The 23,620-nt window shown below is 40.7% G+C and overlaps 1 protein-coding gene across 3 annotated transcripts in view; it reads right to left on the bottom strand.

The window, feature by feature from the left end:
- rasgrf2b (Ras protein-specific guanine nucleotide-releasing factor 2b) overlaps positions 1-23,620 on the bottom strand; it is a 43,357-nt gene that overhangs the window by 4,784 nt on the left and 14,953 nt on the right. Inside the window, exons 3-23 of one of the 3 annotated variants that reach the window (XM_054610743.1) lie at positions 21,730-21,877; positions 18,708-18,797; positions 18,415-18,551; positions 17,690-17,806; positions 17,489-17,568; positions 15,835-16,028; positions 15,599-15,708; positions 15,388-15,506; positions 14,145-14,305; positions 13,759-13,825; positions 13,156-13,292; positions 12,574-12,656; positions 11,958-12,206; positions 8,331-8,537; positions 8,074-8,285; positions 6,102-6,227; positions 5,253-5,342; positions 4,194-4,300; positions 2,617-2,729; positions 2,131-2,191; positions 1,504-1,607 (exon numbers count right to left, since the gene is read on the bottom strand). In XM_054610743.1, coding sequence (XP_054466718.1) covers positions 1,504-1,607; positions 2,131-2,191; positions 2,617-2,729; positions 4,194-4,300; positions 5,253-5,342; positions 6,102-6,227; positions 8,074-8,285; positions 8,331-8,537; positions 11,958-12,206; positions 12,574-12,656; positions 13,156-13,292; positions 13,759-13,825; positions 14,145-14,305; positions 15,388-15,506; positions 15,599-15,708; positions 15,835-16,028; positions 17,489-17,568; positions 17,690-17,806; positions 18,415-18,551; positions 18,708-18,797; positions 21,730-21,877 — 2,712 coding nt within the window. Of the gene's footprint in view, positions 1-1,503; positions 1,608-2,130; positions 2,192-2,616; positions 2,730-4,193; positions 4,301-5,252; positions 5,343-6,101; positions 6,228-8,073; positions 8,538-10,325; positions 10,419-11,957; positions 12,207-12,573; positions 12,657-13,155; positions 13,293-13,758; positions 13,826-14,144; positions 14,306-15,387; positions 15,507-15,598; positions 15,709-15,834; positions 16,029-17,488; positions 17,569-17,689; positions 17,807-18,414; positions 18,552-18,707; positions 18,798-21,729; positions 21,878-23,620 lie in introns of all 3 variants that reach the window. The other 2 variants (XM_054610741.1, XM_054610742.1) reach the window with 2 other exon arrangements.

Raw genomic sequence — 23,620 nt, forward strand, 5'->3', positions numbered from 1 at the left:
TGTCCTGCATGGGGTGAGAGGTGTTGTTCATCAGGGATGACAGCTTGACCATCATCCTCCTGTCTCCCACCACCTCCACCGTATCCAGTGGACACCCCAGCACACTGCTGGCCTTCCTGACAAGCTTGTTCAGTCTCTTCTTGTCGGCTGCTGAGATGCTGCTGCTCCAGCAGACCACTGCATAGAAAATGGCTGATGCCACCAAAGAGTTGAAAAAGGTCCTCAGGAGTGCTCCCTGCACTCCAAAGGACCTCAGTCTCCTCAGCAGATAGAGTCTGCTCTGACCCTTTTTATAAAGTGCCTTTGAATGATTAGTCCAGTCCAGTTTATTGTTCAAGTGAACACCCAGGTACTTATAAGATTGCACAATCTCAATGTCCTTTCCCTGGATGTTCACTGGTTCCGGAGGACAGTGTTTACCCCGGCGGAAGTCCACCACCAGCTCTTTGGTTTTACCAGAGTTGATCTGGAGGCGGTTCCGCCGGCACCATCCTATGAAGTCCTGGTTCAGTTCTCTGTATTCCCTCTCATCACCGGCGGAGATGAGGCCGACGACTGCAGAGTCATCAGAGAACTTTTGCAGGTGGCAGGTAGCAGAGTTGTATGTGAAGTCTGATGTGTAGGAAGAGGAATGGAGGAATGGAGCCAGAACGGTTCCTTGTGGGGCCCCCGTGCTGCAGGACACCCGATCTGACTCACACTCCCTTATCCTCACATACTGTGGACGGTTGGTGAGGTAGTCCAGGATCCACGCAGTGAGGTGGTGGTCCACCCCAGTCTGTTCCAAGCGTATAGCATGGTAATCTCACAAGATATAAGTTATATGAGCTAAAGTCTGTGACTTAAGGATATTATCGAGTTCCCGGCAGGGGTTGATAACATTTCTTAAATTAATTAAACACCACCAGTAAAGACACATGTTTCAATGAAAATATCAAGTTTTGAGAAACTACCAAACACATTTCCTTCCAGTATTAACTATTTAAAAGCGAGCTAGGTCTGTTTCCTTATTATTTCACTTCATTATTTTTTAATTTTACAAACCGAAGAGTTGGATCATTTCTTTCTTAGGCCATGGGTTTTTGAGAGAGGGCCACAGAGTAAAAATACATTAGATGGGGATACAATGAGGCGTTTCTCCTGTGTTCGGTGCTTTATGATATGTAATGGCATGGTTAAATATGTGTCATTATATAAAAGACTTACAAACACATTTACACCCAAAAATAAACATCACGTAGAATTGAATAACCCTTCATGTGCAACCCATCTTACCAAACGAGCAGAAGAGGAAGCTGGGGTGAATGAATGTTACTGAAATTATTTTCCGGGAGCCCATTATCAAAGAATTGAATAGCTAAATACACTTTGCAAAGAATCTAAAATGTAATTGCAGGTGTTGCAGATGTTTCGAAAAGCTGATTTGAGGGAAAAACCATCATACTAGCAGTTAACCACCTAGTGATGTAGATCACATTGTGAGAGTATAATAAGAAGACTGACTCATAAGGGATGCTCCTGAAGACGATGTGATCCAGAAGAGTGATCTGCTCGGCCAGCTCCATCGCCGGGAGAGACTCGAAACACTCTGCCTTCGGACAGTCCGCCTAAACACACAGACACACACCGACAGAGAGAAACAGAGTCATAAACAAACACATTTTCACACCACGGCACGGATAACAAGCAGATATAAATATCTAATAAAGAGACTGGCTGATTGATGAATATGTTTTACGACAGTTGACAGTTCCCTGGAGACCATCACAGTCAGGAGAGGGTGTATTTACCCCTCCTTCCTGGAGAGAGAACAGTGTGTACTGACCGAGGCTTTTCACATCTTACAAAGGCAATTTGTGAGTGATTACTAAGCCAATATAGTAAACCAGGGGCACTCATGACTCACCTCATCCTATAGAGAACCACAATAATCTCCAAATTCAAATTAAAAGCTGCATTAATCAGCAAGAGGTTTACATTCGGCAGTACAATTTATTCTCTCTGCAGTTTACTGCTGTTACATTAATCCAACAGAGTAATATCATATCAAAATCCAAACAAGATGTTTGCACTTCATAACCCACTTTAAATAAGTGATCAGAGGATTTTACGTGCTGCAGTTTTTCTCACCATCTGTAAAATGTCCTCTATCCTCAGCATGGCATCCTCCTGCTCGTCCTGAGAAAGGGCACTAGGAGACAGATTATAATAGAATGGACTAAAACTGAATAACGTAGTAAAAAAATGCAAAGAACATAAAATAATAGAAAAAAACAGAACATAATACAAAACAACAGAAAATACTAGAATAACACATAATATGATATGACAGAACACAATAGAACAGAACAGAGTGGATCGTAACATAAAATAATATAATAGAACAGAATACAGCAGAATAGATGAGCTCAAAACAGAGCAGGTTGAAATAATACAGCACATATTCTAACAGAGTAGAATATAACTGTTTAACATAACATAATAGAATAGAATAAGAAGAAGCTTTCACTGAATAATAAATGGAGGATCATTTGATGGCAGAAACTATTCAGCTTTCAAGTGCTTCATTCACGTGCTGCATGTTAGTGTGTGTGTGCATATTTGTGTGTGCGGCACCTCAGTATGTTGGCAGTTGCTTTACTCTCCTGAGGGAGGAGGTCTGGATCTCTGAGCACCTCTCCCAGGAGACAGACCACCGACATCTTCAGCTCCCCGTTCATCTCAAAGTCCTGAACACAAACACAAATGAAACGCTATGGTTGAAGGTGACATATGTAAAGGGTTCTCAAGCACCCACCACTGCATGCCTAACTTCAACTAGTACCCTGACATTGACTTAAACCAAACCCTTACCTTAACACTCTAAAACAAGACAGCTTAACGGAAGAAGTGAAGGCTAACCAAATAGTCTTATTCTCTAAAGCTCTAATTGGTCTTCCTGTATTTACAAACAACAAAATCTTACATCATCGGATATTTGGTAAGAACATGATATTGATATTTTCTGATATAAGATATATTTTGTAGATATTATTTTTTACTGATGTTAATTGAGATATTTGATTGATGGTAACGATATATATTCAAGGGTTTAAACTGTCTCTTGGTGAAATGTAATGCCTTTGTCTGTAGTTTTCGTAATTGTTTGGGTTGGCCAACTGATATACCACACCAAGTGAAGTGGATGTATTACATTACATTACATCTACACATATATATGGGCAGAGTTATGTTGTGTTCTGTTCTGCTGTGTTCTCTGTCTCTTTTAAGATAATCCAGAGTATTGAATACCTGATGTTACTAAGGGACCACATTGAAGGAAAAAGATCATTCAAAAATCCAATATTAACGGCCTACTGCACTATCAAAAGGACAGCTACCCCAAGAGTATAAACAGAGGCAAAATATCTGGCAGTCAATACATTTATATAGTCTCAATGTATATATCGTCGACTTTCTCCAGTCTGAAAACACTAGTCTGACCAATCATCGCTCACTGCCTTATGATCCTTCATGTCTTCCGTCTCCTGAACCCCCACATTCCTTCCAGCCAATACACCTTCTTTCCTCCTCCTTTTTCCTTTCACTCCCACCCCAATTCAACTCTTGTTCAAAGGTCAGTTTTAACAAGCTCTTTGGTCTTTGGCCTCCCAGAGAGAAATGTGAGTGGGTGTACAGTATTTGTGTGCCTTTGTGCTTTGTCTGTGCATTAATAAGCCAACCAAAGCTGGCCTATCATCACAGCAATATCTGTTATTGAAGAAAAATCCATAAAACAGATCAATGCAGTTAGACCTCTAAGCTCGGAGTCGGGCAATTACCGTGATATTCACTTCATTAGAGGCAACACTGGCAGTTTAGCAGAAGAGTAGGTGGACTGAGGCTGATTGTCCAATTGAAACGGCAACAATATTCACTGTGTTTGTGTGCACATGGCTGTTTACATGCTCAAGGGAAAGCAGTGGAGCAGAGGGAAGTAGAACGCATCAGACACCTGCTTTAATGAGACCACAGACTTGATCAACCCAGCAAAACAGGGGACCACACACACACACGCACGCACGCACGCACGCACGCACGCACACACACACGCACGCACGCACACACACACGCACACACACACACACACACACACACACACACACACACACACACACACACACAGAGAGAGACTGTGGGTGGTGCAGACAGACCTGTGAGTGTTTGGAAACCCAGTGCCGCAGAACGTTGAGAACTCTGTTAGTTGCAGCTCTTCGGATGATGAACTCTTTATCACAAGTTCTTTCAGAGTTAGTAAACACTGAAGGGAAAATTTAAAAAAATAAAAAATAAAGTAAAAAGAGAGACAGAGAGAATATGTTACTATTGTGTGATGATATTACTTTTTCAATGATGACCTGGGCTTAACTGTATTTACCAACAAAATAAAAATATGTCATTGGTTGAGAAGTATTGGAAATTGAGTAAATATTAAAAGTTAAAATGCAATCCAAAAATACTTCATACAGTTTTTGCAAATGTTTACGCTAGTAGAACTAGAGAAGTATTTGCAGCAAAATATGCTTAACTTTTAAAAGTTAAAGTATGTATTCTGAACATTTTTGAGTTTGAATATCACAAGGCATCATGCAAACAGTGTTTTAAAGTGTGAATTAACCCAAATTGAGGTCCAGATAATCCACAGAAAGAGCTAGGGGTCCTGCTGTTGAACTGTTTAAATATAACTTTTTAATGCTTTGACTATCAAAAATTCTATTGATCTCAATTGTGTTGGTGTAGCGACAGAAACCTGGGGAGCCTAAAATATGGAAAGATCTTTTGGTTTATAGAAGTAAATCAAACCATTTAATGTGTCATGATTACAGGTGGTGCTATTTCTACTAGTTAACTACATAATGCAGGGTTATTGTAACGCAATATATATATATTATGAGAAGGTCAAAATGCTTGTATTTACAGTACATAATTAACCACTGAATAACCCACCTTATTTCCTTTTGATACCTCTGTACCTTTATAAGCCTGTATAAATATTGGTTTAAGTAATTGATATCCGATACAGATATCTCAACTTCTGCAAACTAAAACAAGAAACAAAAGCTCCCACATTGAAACTACAGTATATTTAAACCTGTGTGTGTGTGTGTGTGTGTGTGTGTGTGTGTGTGTGTGTGTGTGTGTGTGTGTGTGTGTGTGTGTGTGTGTGTGTGTGTGTGTGTGTGTGTGTGTGTGTGTGTGTGTGTGTGGTGTACCTGGTGGTGAACCATGTCCTGCTGCTGCCGTGGCAATTGCAAAGGCTGAAGCAGGAGAGACTGGGCAGCGGGAGTTCTCCCCTGGCTGAACTGCACACACACAAACACATAATTACCATCAACAGCAACAATACTGTTTAAATCATTTTTGCAGCTGTTATCATCACAAGGAGTTCGACTCCTGTGAATAACAATTTACTTTCATCCATACAAACAAAATGAAATATGATTGGTAACAAATTAAAATAAATGTTTTGTATTATTACTTTATCTTTTAACCTAGATGTCAAATTGCATAGGGACCTCCATTTTCCTGTTTCAACCTAATTATTAACCAAATAGATGGTAGTTGTTTAAGAAACCTTCAGAAGAAATATTAACATGAGTATGTACATTGCAAAGGTGTGGTCACAGTGAGAATTCCTGTAAATATATTTCCAACAGCCAATATATTATTTCCAATATATATATATATATAGGTGGTGACTGATATGGTCACAGTGAGAATTCCTGTAAATATATTTCCAACAGCCAATATATTATTTCCAATATATATATATATATTGGAAATAATATATTCAATATCACCAGTGAAATTATTATATGATCTTTATATTATGCTGCTGTGCTTAAGATGACAGCCTGAAGGGTCAAGATTCTTTGCCTGGCTCCGTAGGGGGCCTGTCGGTATACACACAGCACTGCCCACTGGGAGGGCCTCCAGCTATGGCACTGTGTTGTAGTTATGAGTCATCACACACACACACACACACACACACACACACACACACACACACACACACACACACACACACACACACACACACACACACACACACACACAGGTACCTCCAGGCTGCCTGTAGCGGAGGTGTCGAGGTGTGGAAGGTGAGCGACATGGAGACATGTCTCCTGCTTCACTGCTCTGAGGAGACTCTGGAATGATTTTCTCCAGTGATACCGACTCCAGCAGAGCTAGACAGGAGGAGAGGAATGGGACAAGAATAATAAGGATGATGATGATGATGATGATGATGATGATGATGATGATGAAGATGATGATGATGATGATGATGATGATGATGATGATGATGATGATGATGATGATGATGATGATGTTTATGGTCATGATGGTGGCCAGGACTGTAGCTGCTCTTCTGGAGAGGAGAACTTTATTGCACTTAAGTTCACAGCCATGTAGAGAGATCCCTCAGTATGACCAGAGGATATCATCAAGACTTGAATTATTTCCCTGCATATTGTGTATTAGTGAGCAAGTAAATGTTCAAATCAGTGTTCTATCCAAATCGTAAGAGGCCCCGAGGTAGACCCAGAACAGATGCAGAGATTATATATCTCATCTGGCCACCTGTGGGTCCACTAGGAAGAGCTTGACAACATTGAGAGAGTAACATCTGGAATACCCCGCTTAGCCTGCTGCCCCTGTGAACCAGCCCCGAATAAGCCGATGAAAATGGACTGATGATAGGTATCATGCACATGTCCCCAAAACCTCCAATAGGTTTACAATTGGGTTTAGATCTTGTGACTGTGAAGGCCATGGCAAACACAATGTTTTCACATTCATCAAACTATTCAGTGACTTCTGCATTCATTATGTTGCTACACTCATTTATTCAGGTTTTTCTTTTAATTTTTCATCCGTCTATATTCGGCCCTAAGTAGAGTAAACACGACATAGTACCTGATTACCTGGAGCTCTAGCGAAAATGCTCTTGTTACTACTTGTGCATCCCGTTGCTTTGCTTTGGAGTAACGTTGTTTCATATATTCACATACAAATAGGAAGATTTGGAAATAGCTGCATGCACATACATACATATAAAAAAATAAATGTCTGATTAAGAGCAAAAGAAACTGAGAGACTGTTTGTAGAGGAGGTGAGAGGGGCTTGATGGTACAACCGCTAATGGCCCTTTGTCTCCTAGTGCTCGTGCACACACTCTTAGACACAAACGCACACACATAAATTGTGTGTGTGTTTGCACTTGCTAATGAGGGTGTAACTGCAGCTTGTCCTCGCTGTGCTGCTTGAGATGCCCTGACACTATCTCTCTCCAGTCTGAATGGCCCGTTTAACACCACGATTAGAAGATCTGAACTTGTGCAGTGGGAAGTCAGCTTAGCTGTGACTCCAGCACACAAATGTAAGCAGATAATGATGTTCCACCAGACGTCTGTTCTGCTCCTACAGGGAACACTTCAAACTGTGCCATTTGAGGAGTGACCAGCAGCCCCTCAAGAGCATCTCAGTTCGCAAATAAGGCTCTACTGCATACTGCATGTGGACATTCAATCATAGACAACATATAGCTTAATAAGCTAAGCACAGTGTAAATGCACAGAATTGAAGTTTAAATCATCTAATGATGCCTCACAATTTAGCTGTTACTAATAATTACAACCAATACATGTTGTTGTATTGTTGACATACCCACAGAATTCAGAACTCGATCTTTATCTCTGTTGCTTCGATAATGACTGTATGATTAAAAAGAACAACAATCATGTTTTGATATAAGTTCTAGATGCAGGTCACCACTAAAACTTCCAATATGTGCTATTTAGTGAGATAACTCATCCTGCTACAGTGATGTAGAGGTGTACACCAATGAGTGTGAGTACACTGTTGGGTCAAAGGTTAAATAGTTACATGTGCAAAAACAGACTTCAGAAAGGGCAGTGAAACACTGCTCTTGCATTGGCACTGATATAGATAAATATGAATCAAATCCAGACCTGATGTTCTGTACAGAATATATGTTTCTTGCACTGTATTTGTGTGGAAGCTATAACAGACCTCTGCGGATGCTCCGTCTCAGTTTGCCAGAGAAAGGGTCAATCTTAGGCGCGTCCTCCCCCTCTGCAGTCGAGCAGGGACTTTGGTCTGGGGAGGAGGGAATGGGTGGAACTTGGTCCTGTGGTGGCTTTGAGTTGTCGAGTGGGGGAGAGGTGGAAGAGGGAGGAGGGGGAGGAGAGGAGGTTTGGGGGGTGAAGGCAGATGTGGGGCTACTGGCAGCCGACTGGGAAGTGTTATGGTTGACGCTGGAGTTTAACAGAGGACTGGTTAGGTCGAGCCCTCCGACCCTGGCAGTGATGGGGGAGTGGAGGGAGAGCTTTCGGGTTCGGACAGGGGAGGAGGTGCGGGACTGGATGGACAGAGGAGGAGGAGAGGAGAACTTGCGGCAAAGACGAGGAGATTTGTCGTTTATGTGTTCGCCACTTCTGTTGTTCTGGTTGGTGGCAAAGAACAGCTCCAAGGACCTGAACGTGGCGAAAAAAAGTAATTTGTTCGCAAAATCAGAGGTTATTTGAAAAGAATGACAAGAAATGTGTAATTGAGCAGCGCAAAATAACAGTCTATTTGCCTGGGTGTCTTGGATTGTTAAAGTTTCAATAGAAAAGTAGTCTTGTCGGATAGTTTTCCTGTATGAGACTTTTTCTGGTTTAGATCAAAATGCTGTGTATTCAGAATTCATAAAGCAATAGTAAACAGTGAAGAAATCTTGATTTCACACTGGAGACCTCAAGGAATTCAATGTTATATTTGGTGCATTGGGCTAATGTAGTTATCCAGAGTGACTTATAGTGAGTGGGCACATGCAGTGCAGTTAGAAAATATTAGAACAGTAAAACAATAAGTTTTGTGTCTGTACTCCAGCAGACTGGGTTGGATATAAATATATGTCTATGAGGATACCTTTCTGACTTTAAGCTTTAAGTTAAGGGTTTTTACATCCATATCAGATGAACAGAGTATGAATTTTAGAACTCTGTATGCATGGTTCCCCAGTTTTATGGACAGAGGGTAGTTTGACAAGTTAACATAAATGTGAATCTGCTCAAATTGTTACTTTTATTAAATTAAAGCATGAACATAGTGGCCAATAGAGGAACTACAAAGCTCGATATTTTTTTTTAATATTGGACTTACATTCGCCAAGATATTTGTCAACATATGCCACTCCAAATGAATGCTTATGTTGCTCCATGTCCACATGATGTGTAAAAAACAATTTAAAATAACTATTTGCTAGCATGTTTGTCACGTCAACCTTATGAGCAGTTTTTTTGCCTCCAGCCTGTTCTTCAACAAGTTAAACATATGCTCAGTTTGATTAAAGTCAAGAGAGTGAACTTTGCTGGTTAGCTTTTGCTTGTCTTGCCTAATGTTTAGGATCATTGTTCTACTGCATTAAAACTGTGGAACTATGTATATAATGGGCACAAACAAACTCAAACTGTTCAGCAAGTGTTTAGGTGAACACTCTCAAAAACCTTTAAAGCTAGAAGATACTGACTATGAATTTAGTATTTGATTATTTTCCTAAAACAGCAACATCATAGTCAACAAAAAGTATCCGCTTCATAGATTAGAATTTTAAAAAATCAGTCTTTTATTGCAGATTACATTTGCAAAATTGAAATGCCTTATTTACCAGGCAATGAAAGTGCAACAGCCTTAATCAAAAAGCATTCATGATGAAATCAACACTGCTCGGAGTCGTGTGCACAGAGCTGCATCAAGGGAGGAGCAATCATGCATAGATAAACACATCCATCATTTATTAACACAAGTCAGTCATTCAGCAGGAAATAGAGGAACAAATATGCACCCCAGATTTTAAGAGGAGGGGGAGGAATGAGAGGCAGATAGAGGAAGGAAATATGCATGAAAAGCAGAGATGATGAAAGCTGAAGAACTTTGAAGCAAGCAGTGGAAGGTGCTTGAGAGAAGGATATAAAGCAGACTCCAGATGAATGACAAAAAGGGGTTGATATGAATACAGAGAGAGAAAACAGCCTTGAGGAACATTTCCCTTCTCGCATTCCTGTCTTAATATCATCAACCTAAAATGTCTCAAAGTGGTGAGATTACAACCCCTGTGAGTTGTTCCATTCACATAAAGCGATAGATAGCGGGTAGATTAAAAGGTAAAGGGGAAGGTCATGCATCAGTGAAGTGTCAGACCAAGACCAGAGGAGAGGAAGAACAGGCAGGTAAAGTTGGAAAGAGGCAGTAGAGAGGACAGAGAGAGAAAAGTCAGTTACTTGGACTGATCCACGGCTATCCTCTTGATCTTCAGACTGTAGTCGGGACAGATGGATGAGATAGACAGACGGTCAAATGAGTGGTACTGCACTCTGTAGTTAGAAGGGACATGAAGAGATAGGGGGGATGGATGACACAGAAACATGATTAAATGGATGAGGGATGGATTAAGACTTGAAAATGTAAAAGCAGGAGAAGTGACAAAGATAGAAGATGGTTGGAGGGAAGATGATGGAGGGAAGATGATGGAGGGAAGATGGATGAAAAGGTGTGTTTGAGGAGGGGAGGCAGCTTTTTGAGTGAGAGAACAGCAGCATGTGTTCAATCTCTCAGATTCATGACTGCATGGGAGAAAAATCCAGTGTAAAACTGATGCAGAGAGCTGTGTTATAGTCTGTGTTTATGCGTTTATGTCTCCATGTGTTTGTCCACAACAGTGAGAGTCTCTATCAGGAAGGGACAAAATCAAACGAATTGATCAACACAAATAGAGAAACCAAGGAGCATTTGAGCCAACGATAAAACAGAGGTTCACTCTAATCACTTGTAAAACTTGGAAATTCCCATTCTCCAATCGTTGTTAACCACTGTTCATTAAAAGAAAGGTCAAATGAATAAACGCAAAATAATGTGAAAGATCAACTTCTTGTAAAAAGCCATAAAATATAAATACACAAGGTTAAAAAAAGACTTTAGAGCCTACAGCCATGCTAGCCGAGAAGTGAGGCTATGCTTAGGCATAACAGTCCTTTGAGTTTAATGCTCACATCAGTATGCATGTTTAAAAGGCATAAAACCTCCTATTGTACTGGCTCTTGGTGGATAGAGGAGAGAATATAGTGGAAGGTTTGACGAGAGGGAAACTTGGGCTGCTCATCAGCCAACCTCGAATGACATTAGGGGAAAAATTAAGCACATCCTGTTAAAGGTTTAAGACAGGGGACTTGCCCCATACCCCCGCTAACCCTTCCTGCACACCTCTGGTCTCTGGATGATTCCTCCCTGTTCTCTTCCAGTGAAGGCAGCCTCAGCCCACAGTGAGTTAGGCTTTACAAACAAAACCGGCAGAGGAAAATACAGAGCTTTTCCAGTTGAAAAGGTAAGTTAAGTAAAGTCGAGGAAGGAATATAAACACACAATTGTGATGCAGCCAGAACCTAACAAGAGAGAGAGAGAGCATGAATAAAGCTGAAAGAGAGAGAGAGAGAGAGAGAGAGAGAGAGAGAGAGAGAGAGAGAGAGAGAGAGAGAGAGAGAGAGAGAGAGAGAGAGAGAGAAACTCCTCATCTGACACACAGTATATTCCTATGGCTGTGCCAAAAACTTTGTTGAAGCATCTGTTCTGCTGGCCTTCACACACAGGCTGGTATGTATTTCAGCCAATATGTATTCAACCTTGTGAGTAAAGTCCAAAACACAGACCCACATCTGACTACATCATTCACAGAATAAAAAAAAGAGGGAGAAGTAAAAAAAAAAAAAAAACCTCTCAGAACACTCCTGTAGTGTAAAAACACATTCTTGCATGTTTCACACACTAATACGAACACAAATACAGACAAAACAGTATTGTCTTAGGTAACACATATTCTCTGTTTGTGAATGCATATTTGTATGTTTGCAAGGTCTGACCTGATAGGTATGGAGGAGAAGGGCTTCTTGTAGATGTCGGCCAGTTTGCCCATGACAACGGTTGCTGTGGTGAACATCCTGTATGTGTGCAGGAAGGTGTTGAGGAAGTCTATGGAGAGGAAGCGCAGGTCGGTCAGCCTCTCGAGCAGCCGATCCACGCTGGCATAGCGGATCTGGGGGACCTTGCAGGAGTTGAGCGTCTTGCTGAAGCAAATGTCAACATCATCTTTATGGAGACGCATATCGGATCTGATGGACACACACGTACACACATACACAAACACACACACAATCGAGCATGGGTGACTGCTGGGCTGCTAACCAAGGAAAAAGGTTATGAACGAAGCTAGGCAAAAACAGCCAAGTGAAAAAGAGAAATGAAAAAAGAAAATCCACATATTCCAAAGAAGGAAGCTAAAACATAAGAGTGGATATCAAAGAAAACTTTTAAAGCAGAAATTAATATTTAAAAAAACATAATACACAACATAAAGTCTAACTATTTACAGTACATCAACACAACTAGAACATTTTCACCCAGGTATGCTACAACATGTATTTTACAACACTGGCATTAGGAGATGGGTGCTCCAATCACAAACACATACATACTTACTTGATCATATTAGGCACAGTGACTTTAGAGTTCTCCTCAAATACACTGGTCATCAAGCCATTACAGCGGATATTATCTATACACTACAGAGACAGAGAGAAAAGGAAGATAAGTACTGAAAGAATACAGTGAAAGAATATTTGCAAATTATTTTCACATTTGTTCAACCTACAGAATTTGAAGAATATGAGTCTGTAACAACATAAAACATCTCAGAGAGAAAAATCCTTTGTTGCACTCAATTGTTTATCCGTGCGCCCCCATTTATTAAAACAAATGCTGAGAAATATTTATTTTTTATAAGTCTGGTTGACAGGGGGATTGAGGAAAAAAATGAAGCCATTTAAAACTGTCAATGTATTTTTTTTTCTCAGATAAGAACTTATCCAGTCTGACATGCTTTCATGGTGCTACTCTGTTTGTGAAGTACTGAGGCAGTGAGCTGAACTTGCCCCTGGGGAGCTGCACCCGTGTCTGTGTTTACTTATCACTAAGCCTTCTCAATGCCCGGTGGAGACTCGCTTTCGCTATTTGGAGGTTCTTGTTATTCTGTGTCTGTATGGGTGTGTGTTTGTTTATTACCTGGCTAATATCACTGGTCCATGCCGCCTTCTCCTGCCGCGATGGTGCCAGCAACACCACAGTGAAAGAAGGCAAGTCCGAAGGCTCCACTATAAGCTTAAAGTCCAACTGACCAAATACCTGACCGCCAGCTTTAGCTGTGTGATAGAGAAAAAAATGAGTTTTTAATACAATGATAATTAAAATAGATAAAGAATTGCTTTTGCTTGTACATACACACACACACACACACATTGAGGGTTAATTCAGTGGACCTGCTATCTTCATTACGTGCCCCTGAGGCTCAAGTGTAAAGGTGTGTGTTGAAGTGTGCACATGCATGTGGTTGCCTTCGCACTCAAAAACAATTTACAAAATGAGTGCTCAGAAAGAGAAGAAAAAATGGATAAAGATCATCAATGTCAAAAGATCAAAACCTGACATTTAAAGGGGTGAGCATCTGATATTTAAAAGGAAGTAATTTCTGGACACTTATCATCTGACACCTAATTAACCTCCATGAGTGGTGAAGCGCCTAAATGAGCCAATAAGAGCTGCCTGTGTGTGGACCAACGTAGATGGTCCACACACAGGCACACTGCTTCATAGATGTGGCAAACTTACACTCCTCATCGCTGGCATCTGGTTCCTCTATGAGTGTGCAGTCAATCAGGGACAAAACTCCACCTTGCTGCAAGAGTTTAACAGCAAATGTTAACCACAGTTCATTTTTATTGCAATCAATTAAAAAGTAAATTTCTACTCTGAAATCTACTCTCACTGTAGGAAATTAACATTCAGTAAACATTCTTCTCTAAAGGTTGTTTCCCTTATATACTCTGTATTTTTTTTTTCTCTGCCATAACGTATACATAAACAAGTTTAATAACATACCAATCAGTGGTTATTTCACAATTGGAAAAAAGCACAAAAGGTTTACACTCTTTTACAGGTACATAAAAGTTTTCAATAAGGGCGAAGTAAATTTCTACTCTGAAATCTACTCTCACCTTGAGAAGGTGCAGTTTTCCCCCAGAGCTGCGAGTGCAGACGAGAAAGTGTTTGGTGAAGAGGAAGCAGTGCCGTTCCCCTTCCTTCTTCAGAGAGAGAGCGCCCAGACGGACCTTACTGAGCTTCCCTCGCTCCACCGACGGCAGCTGGATCAGAGTGCCTGAGGAGCAGGAGGTGCACAGGATTACATTACATTTCATTAAGCTGACACTAAGCTGAGGGCTGTGTTTGGTCTGCATCTGCCGTGGCACAAACATACTGGCGTAAAAAGCAACATTTCTGCACTACCCGTCTCTGCATACATGTATTTCATGGGTACACTTCAGATACGTTGGGCGAAAAGCAGGAGGAGAGCATTACAACAGGCAGATTCAGCGGCATAAATTGAATCTCTGCTTGAAGCAGTAACATGGGATCGAGAGAAGACATGCACTGTCAAAACTGGTGTCAGCAAGTCATGCATAGGTTAAAAAATCACCAGATAGCTGTATACGGTAGCTCATTAGGGTTTGAAAACTGTAGCAATTAGCGCACTTCTTGGCACACTGGTGCAGACATGGTTCAGTGCCTTTCTCAAGAGCAAATCAAAAGTATAAATGCTTGGCAGGTATGGGACCAGTGTCTTTATTGGACTAGCTCGCAAACTACATGTTGCGTGAATATATTGCTGATAAATACAGTACAATTTATGCGCTACATTTGAGGTCAAGAATTACTTCGTTTTGTTGGGTGAGACGGTCTGTAGATTCACCATGACTCCACGCTAAGGCTTTAGCATACACAAGTGTTCATAGGCAATCCATTTATCTTCCCGGTAAGAAAATGAGAACTTGTAGTGGCTTTAAGTCTACAATTTTATATTACATTACGTTCATTTGACATATTTGCCCAAAGCAATATATATGAACTGCTTGGGAATAATTCATAAGGAAGATAGTCCTACTTTAAATTATGCTAGTAGTTAAACCTACTAAAACCTGCTAAACCTTAGAATTATGACTTTGAGAACCACAGCCAATTTGTAGAATCACATTTCCACTGGGCAAGCTGACATAGAGACAAATCTCCCCCAGTAGAAAGTATTATAGTAGTTTATGTCATGATTCAGGGACTGAGCTCCACAAAGGGACAGCGTCTGTGCCCTCAGATCACAGGCTGACAAGCGGGAGGGTCTTACTGTCAGGAAAACCTCCGGAGCTCTGCTGTCTGCTGAGCAACGCCCGTGAACCGACGAAGACTCACCCTGCCTGACGAAGGTCTGGCTGGTGTCCAGCAGGATGTCACAGCCCTCCACTATCATCCTCTCTATGGCCAGGTTCTTCCTGATGTTCTCTGTGTCGCTCACCTCGTCATGCATAACCCTGACCACACACAAGAACGCCAGTTAGTTCAGGGTTCAGTTTTGAAATGTTTCAGGAGAGTTTATTATTTTGACAACTGTCCAGATACATACCTGGACAGTTCCTCTAATTTGGACTTGGCAAATTCAAGACTCTTTCGTTCCACATGCTCATGTGGCGTGTGTGCCAATAACTCGTGCAGGGTGATGATGTAGCGGGGAATCTTGTAGGAGAGAACAGCAATGTGGAAACAAAAGGTTATTGAAACGTATGAATGAATTTACATAAAAGAATGAAAGGTAGACATATGCTTGTGAAAAGGTCTTGTGAGCTGGTGCTCATGATCTACCTGGAACATCGGGTATGTGAGGAAGGTCTCGAGCATCCTTCCCTCACAGGCGGGGTTAGATTCGTACTGTTTCAGCAGCTTGTCAAAGTCCCTGTTCTGCTTACAGTTGGCCAAAACCTGCAGGCTGTACTGATGGTTACGCACAAACTCCTGATAGATGTTCAGCATGGGCAGCAGGATATCGAATAGGTCCGCTAGAAACAAAAAACACACAGTATACTATACATTATACTGTGCAAGTCACATGACGGAATGCAAGTCTCAAGTAATGCCACCAGTTGGTTTCTGAACGTTCTGTTGCTATAACAACCACTACTGGAACAGTTCCATAGTAGTTTAACTAACACTGCTATTTGAGCCTTTTGTCAGATCTGTGACCAAGAAAATATTGATGGTCTTTAATCTATTCCAACACCAAGTATACTCCCTTTAACCCAAATTTAAAAAACTAAAAAGTATTTTACTTTGTCCTCATCGATTCAACCAACCGTAAAAATGTTACATTGAAACAACATGTTTCACTAGTATCCAGCACACCTATGAGGCCCGAGCTTGGTTAAGTTCATGGCTTGTTTGGAATGTTATGTAACCTCTGTTCGGTGGCAAGTTTACATTAGTTTACTATAACTGACTGCACGATCAAATGTCAGATGGACTTTAAGAAGGACTGATGTGTTAATAAATCCACAGCCTTATGTGTCGCATCAGAGAGCAGTGCCATTACACACGGCTGTTCACTGTGTTAACCTTCATTAAATCGCCTTAAAACACCAAGCTACTGCAGTATAGTCATACAGACCTCTACACACATCAGACTGGTGATAAGTAGGTAGTCTGTTTTTAGTTATTTTTTAGAAAGGAGACATCTTAGTACCAGGACTTATAATAGCAAAAGTATCGCCATTCATATTTTGGCCTTGAAACACATTGCAGTGCAAACGCTGTTGTGTAACATTAATTACTAAACTGTAAACCATGTACGAGGTGCGATATATTAGAATTATTGCTCCTATAAACGGTTTTAAACCAAACTAATGTCTTTATTTTTCTACTGATAACTACCTAAAGGCAACCAATACTCAATAGTGTGCTGTTTGCTGTATTGGAGGATAAATATTTCAATGTGAATACCAAAAAATATAAGTCTGGTCTACCAAAAAAGAAAAAAAGAAACAGTAATCGTTAATGATAAAATAGTACAGAAATTGATTCGATGTACATGTAAAATATATTGTTGATTAAGACCTAAAAACAGAGCCAGCCTGAAGCATGGTGTCAGATAAGTGTTTAATCAGTCAAACCTTTTCTTTTTTGCTGTTGCGTCTTTCGGCAGTCTGTCACCTAGGTGACGCTTATCTGTCGAGGGGGCTTCTGTTTTAGGAGGTCAATTTGTGGGGTGCCTTCTGGTATGGGTAGTCATTGTCTGTCAAGACAAGGGGTGTGCTTGTTGCAGACTGAGATAAGGAAATGAGCGTGGGTGTGTGTGTGTGTGTCTTGTGTGTGTTAATGGGGCAGTAAGACCTCAAGACTGATGTTTGAATGACACAAACTGGACCACTGAAAACCTGACCTTGATGTCACTGGCTGGCTGCAGAGTGGATGCACACGGAGTGTATTTGTGTGTATTCGTGTGCGAGGCTAAGTAACAGCTTACCAAGCACTAGAGTTGGCCAGTTGGCTATCCTCGCCTTCAAGCCTTGATGGAAAATCTCATGTAGGAACATGATGGTCTCACTGAAGACACAGTGTGAACGCAGTGTAAAAAAACACAATGACAAAACACTTTGTAATTATTTGTTCCTTTTTTAAATCCTCAGTATCTCTCTCTGCTTGTGCCTCCGTGTAATAAACACACCTATTGAGGAAGATGCTGCTGACATCGTCGTGGCTGATGGGGGGTTTCTTGGAGCTGGCTGCCATCCGCAGAGGTCTGAGGAAACAGTTGACCAGGATGTAGAGCTGGTGGACGTACCTGTCATCACACACACACAATGTGTTAGATATTCAATTGTATCTACAAAACACATACAGTACATCAGCAAAAATGTTTAATGAAGACAATGTTAATATTTAATAGCAGGGATTTTTAAAATGTTGTCTTACAGTTCAATTTTATTTTTAATTATTTTTTTAAGCTCAGAGTAATGAATAATAAATTCCTCTCTCCATTTGTCCCTTACTGTACAAACAAATATCTAGTGTGAAAGTATCTTTGGACATCACCAAGTTAACAAGTTGCAACATAAGATGTTTCATCGATCAAAATAAATCTGTGACCCATGTTTGTTTTTTTCTTCCCGCCATGGTCTGATAATCTAACCATGATTCAGTTCAATTGAATTCATGTACAGCAGGGATGGTGGATATGTCTAAAATCTTCTATCTTAGTGTATGTTATTTTATATCAACTATCAATATATATTATGATATATAAAAGTTTTGTGAAATACTATTGAGAAACAATTTGGTGAAAGGTGAAATACGAGATAGGAATGTCTGTTATGGCATGTGCTGCAAAGCTTGACAATAATGACAACTTTTCTTGAGTGTGTGCCGCTATTCCATTAAGCATTTACATACTCTGTTTCTGCCTCCACCATGTTGAAGACGATCTGGTTCCTCTTCCTCATGCTCTCAGCGTGAGGAGAGCAGATGTAGTCCTGAACGATGATCTTCCACTTCCTCCTACAGAGCCAGCCCCGCATGAAACTCTGCACCTGAGGACGTACGAATGAGGTAGCTTAGACGCAATCATGCACATGGAGCGCACATACTGCGCATGCAACATGCTCGGGCACAATCCTAGGTCAGTCACCAGGAACAACTGGTTACAGAAGATAAAAACAGCAAAAAAGAAGAGTTAAAAAATTTACCTTTTTGATCTTTTTGATATCGGGGTCTTCATTTTCCTGGTTGACATGGTAAGGCCGCATTCGCTCCTTGGTTTTGTTCAGAGCTATAATCTTTTAAGAGAAATTCAGTCACAAACAAAATGAGCATTTGTGGGTGACTTAATACCTGCACAAAAGACACAATGAACTACAGTGAAATCACATAAAATATAAACAATGAGTTATGGTAGGAAGTGATATGATTTGATTCATGAGGATATTATATTCCTGAAGGGATTAGGAGTAATTTGGTTGTTAGACTAATTAGGCCTAACGACCAGTGTGTGCACAGTGAACTGTTGATGTGTTTGTACCAGATAGACATCAGACTTCCTCATCTTTGACAATTTGGTGCCTTCATTCAGAAAGAGAGAATGGCGGAGGAGGGGGAGGGCTGCTATCAGCTGGTGACAGTAAGCAAATTAAGGCTTTGATGTGCCTGATTACCTGTTGTGCATTGTGGAGCACAGCAGGTACTGACGACAATCCTAGCTCTGCAGATGAATACATTTCTAGCACAAAATAATCTATGGAACGAACGTATGATATCAAGGCCTTTAAATACCAAGTCTATCTAATTATGACAGTTCTGTATCTTTTTTAAATGCCATGAATTACTCTCTTCAGACCACAGAATCAAACAAGCCTTCAGAAGTGTCCCTTTTACTCGCTGCAGCTGAAAAAAGCCAGCCGTACATGGGACACATCGCAAAGGTAATACACCAGGAAGATGCCAAACTCACAATGTTATTAAGCTGTGTAAAAAAAAATCTCATTTCACATAGTTAACCTTATAATAGATAGAACCGCTTATGTTTATATAGAAGTGATGACTAACTTTTATCACAGCTGGTAAAAGGTTTTTCTTGGCAACGCTTTCTTCAGTGAAGAAATGAACCCAGCAGAGGTTGAGACCGTCTATTGTACGATATTACTTTCGCCTATTTGTTTTAACCCTCAGGCCGCTTGATGACATGAGTTTATCACAGATGGAGAAAAGCATGAAAGATGAAACCAAAGCCATCTCCATCCGCACACTTTCATCCTTGTTTTCTCATTCACTAGCACTATCATGCAAATGGCAGCGGAGAGGAGCCCAGTCTGCCAACTGTTGACAGTTACAGTGGCTAGTTGGTTTAATTATTCATACACACAGAGCATCACACACATAAACAAACAAACAAGAGTGTGTTTTAATGAGATGGATCACCAACTGCATACTGGCTCTCAAAGTCTAATCCTTTTTTCATGAGCAGCCCAATTACACAGGCAGATGTTCCCTATATAAAACGTCTTTGTAAGCGTTTTCATTATCAACATGGCTCTCCGTATCCCGTATCCTGAGGTATAATCATAGTGTAGAGCAAATAGAAGCATTTACACTTGTTGCTCTGAGGGAGAAATCCAACTAAACGCAGCGTTACAAGCTAATCAATGAAACATAGTGTTATTTCTTCCCGAAGACAGAAAAAGCTGCTACAAGCAAGATATTTATACAAGCCAATATTGACACAGATGAGCCAATACAGAGTTGGAATTGTTGGTGGAGCTGTGATTTACGGAAATGTTAACAGCTGACCCCACGATCAAACAGCTTCCCTCAGGGCTGACTGCTGCTCAGACCAGAATTAAATTTCAATCAAGCACCTGCACATTAATACAATATCTGAAACACTAAATGATCTGGCAAAGCAAAGGAAATCTATGATTAGCAATTCAATTAAAAGACATTGATAAAGCTTTATTTTATTTGAAAGTTCCCTATAAAGAACTATCTAATTTGGTTTAGTTGATACATTTTCAATTGATCAATTTCATGAAGTTGGTAGTATTACCTCGACAGTCTTGTTCAGGCAAAGTCGGTCAGCTGAACATGCAACACAGCTAGTGGGATCAAGCATACAATTCAACAATATACTGTAAATGAATGGATTTAATGTAGCTATTTTACTCAGGATTAGTACCAAAATACGTTCCTCCCAGAAAAATTTCACAAAAATCATTATAAAATGATTCACAGTTTGAGGATCCACAAAATGAAGCGTGACCAAAATGATCCTTGGATGGATGATGGAAAGAGAGAGAGACAGACAGACAGTGTGACAGATAGATCATGATGATGTTTACTTCAGGAACAATATTGATCTATTTACCATAAACCAATAATTACCCGGCGTCGTTTGTGTGTGTGAGAGAGAATTGTAATTAGTTCTGATTAACAATGTTGGAGAGGTCAGTTTTGTTTTGTGTGTCAGCGCGCTCAGCTGATTTATCGTGCTGTGACGGCAGGACAGAAAGGTGTTGGTTCGATAAGCGTAACGTTTTTCTGGCAGCGGTTTGTAAGGAAGCTGATGGGCTGTCTTTATTGAGCGGAGGGCTTCTCCTCCTACGCTCAGAGGTGAATGAGTACCGTTCACACCCACTCATCTGCTGCAATAAACGCAGCTGTGAGAAGACACACACTGCATACCCATAGGGATATATATATTTATATATATATATGGATAGATAGATAGATAGATAGATAGATAGATAGATAGATAGATAGATAGATAGATAGATAGACAGACAGACAGACAGACAGACAGACAGACAGACAGGATGGACGGACAGATAGATAGATGGACAGACAGATAGATAGATAGATAGATAGATAGATAGATAGATAGATAGATAGATAGATAGATAGATAGATAGATGGATGGATGGATGGGACGGACGGACGGACGGACGGATGGACGGACGGACGGGACGGACGGACAGGTAGGTAGATAGATAGATAGATAGATAGATAGATAGATAGATAGATAGATAGATAGATAGATAGATAGATAGATAGATAGATAGATAGATAGATAGATAGATAGATAGATAGATAGATAGATGTCCTGCTTAGTTTACACATGCACTGTGTCTTGAGGGTACACATTTAAAATCCCATACGGAACAGTCAATACCCAAATGGACACCTTTCAGTCGTGTAGGTGGTGATTGAGTGCTGTACCTCTGATTTGAGCCTCTCGATCTCTGTGCCCTGATCTTCGAGCTGGGTGCGCAGCTGATTGGCGGCCACCTTCTCAGTCTCCACTATCTGTACGAGGTGGATGTATCTCTGCTTCAGCGCCTCTCGTTCAATGATGATTTCAGAGTAACTGAAAACAAAGAGAAGTCGAAGAATAGATATCCGTTATATGAAGCACTTATATCATATACAAAATATTTCATATTTCTTGGTTCCGTCCCCCATTGTGTGTTATGGCAGAAAAAGTAAGGGGGAAACAAAAACACTTGATGCTTTTTGAAAGTGTATTGAAATGACTTCCTGGGGGGGTTTATTCAAACGATCATCTTGTGTAAACCTTAAAAATCTTAAAAGCCCTGTAGACCTTTTCTGGACCAGCTTCTCACTGTGAGCGATGGGGTTCATATTGAACACACCATTTTCTAACAAAATCAGAACAGTTTGCCTATTTCAAAAGATATTTCTGTTCTAAGTGGTCTGAAGTGTTGGAAAAGGTGATGTCATTTATTTTAGTGCACCCATCTGTGTTTGGCAAAGTTTGAATCAAAACATGATGCCAGTTGAGGGATTGTTTGGTTATGCTCAGGTATTCAAAAAGCTCCTCAGCGGCAAGGTGCCAGGGGTGGATGAGATTCACCCTGAGATGCTAAGGGTTCTGAACATTGTTGGGCTGTCTTGTTTGTTCAGTATTGTGTGGAGGTTAGGGACAATGCCTGTGGAGTGGCAGACACTCCAATTTTATAAAAAAAGGGGACCGGACCAATTATTGGGTAATTTCACTGCTTCACCGATGAAGTTTATTCTTGGGTGCTTGAGAGGAAGCTCTAACTGATTGTCGAACCTCAGATCTAAGAGGAGCAAAGCGTATTCCGTCCTGACTGTGGAACAGTGGACCGGCTCTTTACTCCTGCAGGGCTGTTTGAGGGGTCATGGGAATTTCCTATTCAGTCTACATGTGTATTGTGGACTTGGAAAAGGACTCCGACCGTGTTCCCTGGGGAGTTCTGTGGGGAAAAGTGAGAGCTGTGTCCGTATACTTGATACAATGTCAAACCGATTCCAGTGGTGTGGACATAAACGTCATGGGGTCTTTACATCTTTCAGGTATTTTTAGTATGCGTAAATAAGAACTGCCTGATTGTAGGTCCTCCAGTCAGTATAGCAGGGAAGCATTTGATTCTGAAGTCGTTCAAGTGATAACAAGTGCTCGTTGTCGTTGTTGTTATGAGCAGTTGCAGCTTTATTTGCTCGCTTGCTTACTATGATAGTTCTGGTTATTGTCTTCAACAAAGCTTATGCAGCAGTTCTGTCTGCCTGGCGTCTGGACCCTTACATCAGCGGTCCCCAACCACCGTGCCACGGACCGGTACCGGGCCGCACAGAAAGAATAAATAACTTATATTATTTCCATTTTATTGATTATCAGAGTCTGAAAGATGTTTTATTTTGAGAAAAAACAAAAAACGGATTCTCTCCCAATTACATCCGCCTGTGCCTCTTGACACAAGTCAAGACACTTGTCTCGGTCACGTGATACGTTTCCTCAAAAATTAAGCCCACAAGCTAGCAAAAATGTCCGGTCGTATCATTTTATTTTGTTGTGTTTATCCACCACACCTTGAAGGCCGGTCCGTGAAAATATTGTCTTACACGAAACCGGTCCATGGCACAAAAAAGGTTGGGGACCACTGCCCTACATCACCAATCCGGGATTTCCAAATTTTTCATACCACACTGCAATAAACTGAAACCAGATCAGATCTGTAAGCTGGCTTTTGATCCGTAGTAGGTAGGAAAGAAGGTGCAAAAAGTGAAGTATTCTTTGGAACACAATCATCTTTGCAGTTTCCAATTTATATTTAATGGGCTATAG

This window comes from Anoplopoma fimbria, chromosome 13, assembly GCF_027596085.1.
Source record: "Anoplopoma fimbria isolate UVic2021 breed Golden Eagle Sablefish chromosome 13, Afim_UVic_2022, whole genome shotgun sequence".
In the NCBI taxonomy this organism is placed as follows: domain Eukaryota; kingdom Metazoa; phylum Chordata; class Actinopteri; order Perciformes; family Anoplopomatidae; genus Anoplopoma; species Anoplopoma fimbria.